The 8238-nt window shown below is 37.7% G+C and overlaps 1 protein-coding gene across 1 annotated transcript in view; it reads left to right on the top strand.

The window, feature by feature from the left end:
• LOC106106407 (brain acid soluble protein 1-like) overlaps positions 1 to 8238 on the top strand; it is a 17272-nt gene that overhangs the window by 3632 nt on the left and 5402 nt on the right. Inside the window, exons 2-4 of the mRNA XM_013286986.1 lie at positions 1 to 57; positions 1789 to 1983; positions 2203 to 2328. Coding sequence (XP_013142440.1) covers positions 1 to 57; positions 1789 to 1983; positions 2203 to 2328 — 378 coding nt within the window. The remainder of the gene's footprint in view (positions 58 to 1788; positions 1984 to 2202; positions 2329 to 8238) is intronic.

Raw genomic sequence — 8238 nt, 5'->3', positions numbered from 1 at the left:
GACGCCGACGCCCTCAAGCCCCAACTCAACGGGGACGCGCACATACATGAGCCATCAGTGAGTACAACCCAACCTACAAACTAAAGACAAACTATTAACAAGAAAAGTCTATTTTATTTGTAATATGTTAGATTCACGTACGTATTTATTTTCTATTAATGTCTGTCTAAAAAAGATAGTACTACTAAATAATACTTTATACAGGTATAACGCATATACGGTTTATTTAATTTTAGAATACGATACAGAAACGACCGTATCGTTTCTGTATCGTCTGTGGTTATTTTTTCACTAAAACTCTGTTCTCGTTTCGATTTATAGGCAAGTAGCAGTTTTTCTAATAAACCGACAGAAGTCTCATTGTTAGCGCATCACGCAAAAAGTATTGAATGGATTTCGATCAATATTTCTTATTTTTTATCAAGTGGTCATTGTATAAAAACTATAGCTTGCTTTGGGCCCTTCAAGTTCAGCTGTATATTGATGTATTGAATCTTCAAATCAAAATATACATTTCTTAACAATTGTAATGATCGTATTCTAATTTATTACTAGTTGACCACCCATTTTCAAATCAAATAAAATGATTTGTATACCAAATATATTTTAAGAAGTCGACGATTGATGTTTTCGAGTTAATTGCAATGTTGTATGCCGAACTGAAAATTTATTGGCTGCTGTGGGTCATAAACAGTTTTTTGATAGCGGAATGAAGTGGTTAATACGAACTTTTAAAACGCGTTTAATGAATGACTGGCTACCAATATCATGCTGTTTAATTAATACCAACGTTTTTATCTAAACACTATCAACTTCATTTGCATATTGTGATGGTCCATTAGAGATATAGGCGTCGATATCGCATCAAATTAGAATTTTCTAATGATGTTTATCCTTATCGTTATTTTTCAAATTATTTAAATGAAATAAGTACCTTCTTAATTTTCTAACCGTGTGAAACTCTTTTGAAGACAATTACCATGATCTCTATTTAACTAAGTTTCATTTCAAACTCGGATACAAGTCTAGGAGACGTAGCTATTTTATTTTATGTACGTATCGTGAATTTAAATGAGACACAATATCCTAAACTAACACTTCTTCCTGAGCCCCTTCGTACATGTGTGTGTAAACAAAACTAATTTCTATTTATATTTGTAAGCGTTTGGTATTATTCACCAAGTAGCGGCCATTAAGAAACCGTACAGTTTCGTGACTTCCGTCCCGCCGCGTGTGGCTTAAGTTTTTTGCGCATGTACCGACGTAGGGTTTCGGGGGACACTATGTATATTTATAGATCGTAATGGCAATGCTCTCGCTGCATGCTAAAGTAGTTAATTGAAGCAACAGATGAAGTAACGTCGTTTGATTCTATTGTAGCTGTCTTGTTGGAAGTTGGAACTCATCTAGGCGTTGTAAATAGGTTACGCAAACTTGTGGTCATTTTACGAAACATTACTTGTCTTTTGCTATGGATTACCTAATGTTATTTGACACTGCTGCAAATTACAAAATTTTAAGAATATTTAAACATAAATTTAGTATGTGTAGCACTAACAATTTTTCCTTTTTACAATAGATATGAGTAATTTATTTTAATTTATTGCTAATATTTTTCATTATGTTAGCACTGAACTAGTTTTATTGTGGAGACGACGTGGAACATTACTTTAGTTCGAAGCAAAAGAATTGTCGAGAGATAATAGATGACATATGTTTCCAATTTGTTTCGACTTGGTTTGTACGAAATAATGTGGTATGCTACAACGATGATTTCCTTACTTCAAGGACAAAGAGAAACAGTTAGACATCGGCACACCTGAAAATGAAAAGGATGCCACGACGGAGAAGGAGAACAAAGAGGTAGAAGAGGCAAAAGAAAAGGAGACTCCGGCAGTCACCAACGGGGACAGTGAGCAGAAAGAAGAAAATGGAGACGCGGCCGCTACCCCAGAAGAAGCAAAGAAACCCAAAAAGGAAAAGGTATATATCATTTTCAGCCTTATCTGTATAAGCACAAGCAATAATTGAGCTTTTCTTTTATTTAAGCGCTAATTATCTTATCAATGCTGATTTTTATTTGCTATATTGCGTATTTTTCATTTATAAAGCTAAATTGAAAGTCATTATACACCATAAAAAGCCCAATAGTTGCATGATCGTTTGCCATTAAGTGTTCTAACTATAGCATGTCGCGGGCAGGTCAAGAAGAAATGGTCGCTCAGGTCGATCAGTTTCAGCAGAAAAGATAAACCTAAGCAAGAAAAGAAAGCTAAGGACGACGAGGCCAAAACACCGAACGGCGAGACAGAGAAACTGCCCGAAGAGGTGAGCGTATTCAAATTACATTAACGTCGTATAACACATGTTTGCGCTTTAAGTAGATATTGAAATCTGCAAGCCGTTATTTTTCGTCATTTTCAAGTTGAACAAACCCGCCGACTTCGATCTCTAAAGCGATAACTTTCTAGTTTTCTATACCTACAATAACTTATTCATATTCCGCTAACGTCCGGCGCGGCCGCTCCGACTGTCCGCGCGCACTTATCCATCATGCCACCGACCTAGCCTCAGCCCACTTTCCAGCCGGCATTGTCCGCCATGTGTACAGTGTGTACACTGGGGAGCCGAATTATAATCGTTACGATGTCTACAACTATTTTAGGCTTACAATCGCGAGTCAACGACCTCGCCATGCGAATACTGGCCGATGTGAAATCGCACGGCCCAGAACTGGTACGAGGGCGGCCACGACCATGTTCTCTAACAAATAGCCGACACAGCTTACATGTAGCGCCCGATGTATCGTTTTATCTTCACAAATAGCTTGATCCGGTTTATTAAAAAAAAACGTTTCTGACCATTTGCTTTGATTTGTAATGTTTCGGCACAACCTTGTGCTTCTAACGATTTCTACGACGGGTATCTCGCTACGTCTCAGTGCATTGCACTCGTTTGTCGGGTAACAATACGCATTATAATTCAAAATGGTGCTATATCCGCGCTGGACGAACGTGAGCGACTATTGTAGGCACTGCGAGACAGCGCCCACATCCATTAACTCGTCGAGGGCGCGTGTTGACCACCATTCACCACCCCCCTGATCACCGTTCACGAACAAAGAGCTCGTGTCCGCCCGCGCCGCGCCGCGCAACTCGGACCTTCGCGCGCCATGCATCGGTACGCTCTTTGTTATCCGTTATACTTCCTGTTTGACTTTTTAACTACTTTCATTGTCCGTTCTGCGTAAATGTGTACACACTTTTACTGTTATAGGGATAGCTACGAAGCGATGTGTATACAAAATAAGCTAATGTTATTATAATCACACATTGTGTTAGGTCTCGCAGTAATACAGAATCTTTTGTTATACGACGTACTCACTCTTACAACTAATTATTATTGCTAGTACATCGCGTTTATTAAAATCGAAATATAATTGTACCTAATCGAATATTATGCCAACACAAAATATTGTTTTACATACAATAGGAGCATACTTGGGAACGTACACGTACATTGTGCGATACTTTTTGGGGTGCGCGTATTTTTGGTGGAGCGCGCAGTTTGTCCGGCGAATGTTTACGTCTGTGCACATGTGTTGCGCGGCGCCGGCGTGCGGTCGTTAGCACTCAGCCTCCCACAACGAGATGCTTCTGACACACATATCTATATCGCAGCCGACGCTCAATGTGTGTACTCTGGTAACTTTATGTTGGCACCATTGTTATCCCCTCCATTACGTCCGCTACATATGTCGTTTACTGGACACCTAAATAATATTGATCAAAGACGGTTCAGTTTTTTTAAATGCTTGGAACCGGTTGTAGATGTAGTTTCAAAAATGCTCATTATCCTTGTTCAAATTTTATTGTCGATCTAAGCTGTCGTTTTATAATAAAACTTTTGCACTGCCAATATATCAAGTCATCCATACACCTATAAGGGCAAAAATGTAAGAGGAAGTAGAATGCGGTGCACCTGCCACAAGTGTGCGCTGAATGTAAGAATTTTAAAAAGTCATTCATGAAGTATGATTGGTATGTGATTCTCCTGACTGATTGAATGACTAAACTAGGTCATAAGTCGGAACTCCTTAATCAAGACATTCTTCTTCTAACAAATTGATATTTATATAATTGTTTGTGTGCTACCAGTAGTTGCGTATGACACAGCAATGTGTCATATTTACACAATGTTACAAGTTTCAGTTATTGTTTGATTTCGTAATTTTAAACCAATATTCTTTATATGTTGTAACTTTTTTTTATGAAATACACACATCCTTTACATCATGTTGTAATTTGTGAGTACGACATAAGACGATAAAGTAAAGGTCCAAGTTTAAACGGCTTTGTTACTATCAAGAAATTAGAATAATTTGTATACTTTGTATGTCTACGGTCAATGAAGCTATTAATTAATGTTTAAATTGTATAATTACAATTAGTTATTAATTTTAGATTTCCTCATTAATTTCTTTTGTAACACCCACGAAGTCAAACGTGTATAAGGAAAATAATGTGAAATTAATGAATAATTGTGCTCCACAATTAGTGTTTTATCAAGGTTTAATTATAGCTACATAATACAATATTAAATATTAAATCTATTTGCATATACATCAATGTTGTAGTTATGTTACGTATCGTATCAAGTTGGGAATGTTCTGTTAGTAATGAATTCAAAAGGAGTTAGAAGTGGTCGGGGCGTAAGCGATTCGCGAGGCATATTTATGCGCAAAATAAAATTAGCGCTGCGGGGCAGGTTTCCAAGGCTAGCTGGCGCGGCCGCAACCAGACTGGTCCCCGTTCGCTACAGATGCGTAGGAAGGCACCGATACCCTCTACCTGCCGACTACACCTTCGCAAATTACCCGAATTCATCGTGCCCCAACATGCTGCTTTGATATGCAGAATTATTCCATCAAAATACACATTGCCGTCCGTCTACATGAGCCCAACAGCCGAAATATATTATTCTGAAACAATTTGCGCCACACTAAATTATAATTGCAAATCGCCGTCCTTAAAACCTTGGAAAGCGTTTAAAGTTAAAATCTCTTCACCATTTAAAGTAAAATTATACGTTTATCATATCAGTCTATGCAAATAGCAATAACTATTCAATTTTCTGGCCCTTAACCGAATTTAGTAGTTAACTGATATAAATGGGTGCCAATCACAGTTTGTAATTCATGAATGTTTGTTTTACTATCAGTAGAGAATAGATTTTAATAGTTTTTGAGGTATTAAGATAAAATTGATATGTGAAGAGATGTGTTACGCTCGTCAGAAAGTATATTTTTATCTTTGTATTATGATAAAATTTCCCAAGACCGTTACCACCGGGTAGTGTTATGCTTTGGTGTTGTTGATATCGCGGCATTACCACGGGATCCATCTCGTCTGTCGCGCGGCGTCAGGTGAACAATGGCGGCCATTGTCCGTGCGTTATGCCACTATGCGGCGGTTGGTGTTACGTTTCGTCTTACATGTTTATCATCAGCCAGGCGCCGTTACGAACGAACGCTGTCATATTTCCATAATACGTACGCGGTCGGTGCGTTACAACAAGGAAGGATTCCGTTTCCTATGCGCTAACTGTAATCGATGAGTCGCTGGAAAAGTTGGAGTTGTAGGTACGTGACATGCCGCGCTCCGATGCCTTGTTAGCTACCTTTATGTTCTAGATAAGCTTAAACGATTGCATTGCACTAGAACTGTTTGTTCATTCTGTTGGCAGCTGATATTGTCTGCACTCTCCGACACGGATGTCATTGTAGCTAAGTATTATTACGCTACTTTATACACAAAAGAGACCAGTATTCGTCGCGCAAAAGAAAAGGCTCTGATCTCTTTACTGATCAGACAATGTTTGTTGCAAATTTATTAGCTTATAAAATAACATCCTTTATATCGCAATTGCCGATACCAATACAAATAACAACATCCGAAGTCAATATAAATATTTGATGTATTTTTCCGTTTTACAAAATTTCGTTTTACTTTATTAAATTTGAACGTAAAAACCGGTATAACAATGGTTGTAAAGATGTCCAACGTATTAATAGTACGTTATGGTTGGCCGGAAGCAGCTAACATCCGGAGTGGTAGAGCTCGCTCCTTCGGTATCATAGACGTGAAAATATTTATGCGTTTTATAGGCTTGTTATTGAAGCGGCTCTCGTCGAGTGAAGGTAATTCGATATCTATCATAACTATACGAAGCAATTGGTGCCAAGAAAGGGCGTTCAACCGGCGATAGACGCAGTTGGCGACGGCGACGCGTCGCGAACGCACGCCTCTAGCCGCCGCATTATCTATGCAAATTACGTATGCGACGGTGAAGATACTCGTATTACATCATTACGCTTGCAAACTTTGCGACTAACTTGCATAGTCGTGTATCTTGATACTTTAGACGGTAACCACACTCATTTCATACATTAATGAATTAGTCAAGTAGAGGCCGATTCTTATCCATTCTATATTTTATATTATCAAGGTACGGCAGATTGTTTCTATAAATTTCATACTAAACATGCATTAATGTGCAATATTCCTTAATAATTCATATCCAGTAATTTTACATATACAGCATTTAATTCTTACCTGTTATTTAAAGATCTTTAACCTAAACTATGAACAGAGTGCGGCACATTGATAACATTTAAGTATAATCGACCTTTATTATTTAAACACGGCACTTCTTCGTAATTCGTCTGTAAACATTATTCCGGTAAAAATATTTCTATAATTTTCCAATGACTTATTGCATACAGCAATTTATTTGGTCGCTAATCTCTGGCTTTTCGCAAGTTTTGCGTGATTAAGTGAACGTAATTTGCAACTATCCGAAGCCTGTGTTGGAAATAGCTTTTGCTTTGTTGTGTAATAATAATAGCAATTGAATGATCACACTTTGAACCCAAGCGCACGGAGCACGGCATAAAATTGATAACGGGTTATGTATGAGTATGTAGTCGAGACTGCCGAGCTGGGACGCTAAAGATGCTTGAATATGTAATATTGCGCTGCTCAATTGCATTATATATTATTGAATTCAGGGCATAGGTACATGCCCAATAAATGATGACATCATCAATGTATCATATATGTACATATTTTAATAGGTAAGAAGTTCATCGTTGTTGAACGACTAACCCTACAGGTGAATTTACGTCCGATATTAGTTACGTAAAGAGAAAAGTCCATGGAATCATGGAATCATATGGAATACCCATTCTTTGACTGGATTTCTATATTTGACTCGTTAGACTCTTCATACTTCTATGTGACATACAGGTTACTTGATAATCCTCTTTATAATTTAAATACGGGTTGAACATTTTTTATAATGCTACCAAACGTTTAGTATTTATAAATATTTTTGCAACTACAAATAACCAGGGTTATTTAAATAAATTAATAAATCACTGTTAAATTGTCGCACATTGGTGTATATGTAACTACATAGAAAACTTTGAACAAAATTTGTTTTCAGGTGCAATTTCGGTGCCTACTAGTGACGAATCTTTAACGACGCACTTGTAAGCCGAAAGAGTTAATTAACGTTATCGATGCGTCACACGATGTGAATACGAAATTCAGGAAGTGTGATTCACGAGGAGTAGCGCCGAACTCATACTGACTCAACATATGAATGGCGCCTCCTCGTGTATTACTTGCGAACAATCAAAATAAACAATTCGTTTTGTTTGTAAACTTCAATCGGTCATAGTAAGTTTTCCAAAAATAAGTTAAAAGATCCTTAAATTGGCGCGTTATTAATAATTGCTTAATTCTTAAAATAAAAGAAACATAGAAATTAGCAGTAAGGGACTACTTCAGAAATATGCATTTTACACGGAAAGGAAAGGAAAGGAAAGTAGTCAAACCATGGCGGCCAATCAGTATGTAGCAGTAAAAACTTTTGTATCTATGTGTACAAAAACTAAATTGTAAAGTACTTTCAAATAACGTAGTTAATTGCGCGTGCGTAACAACCACTTGCATTGTTTCTCGTTTAGTTTTGTCCCCGATGCATCAATGCGAGCAAGCTTATCGCGTACGTGCTCACGGGTGACGGCCACAAAACCGACGACCACTTATTGTTCTTTGACAATTTCCGCTGGACATAATTGTAGAGTGAAACATCGAGAGTGCGGTATTGCGGAGCGGAAAATCGTTTCCATAGTTTAAACTGGCATTGTGAGTCAGCGGCGGGCGCTTACCG

This window comes from Papilio polytes, unplaced genomic scaffold (assembly GCF_000836215.1).
Source record: "Papilio polytes unplaced genomic scaffold, Ppol_1.0 DF822178.1, whole genome shotgun sequence".
NCBI lineage: Eukaryota > Metazoa > Arthropoda > Insecta > Lepidoptera > Papilionidae > Papilio > Papilio polytes.
Note: the sequence above shows the minus strand (reverse complement) of the source record. Positions and strands in the feature narration are given on the sequence as shown.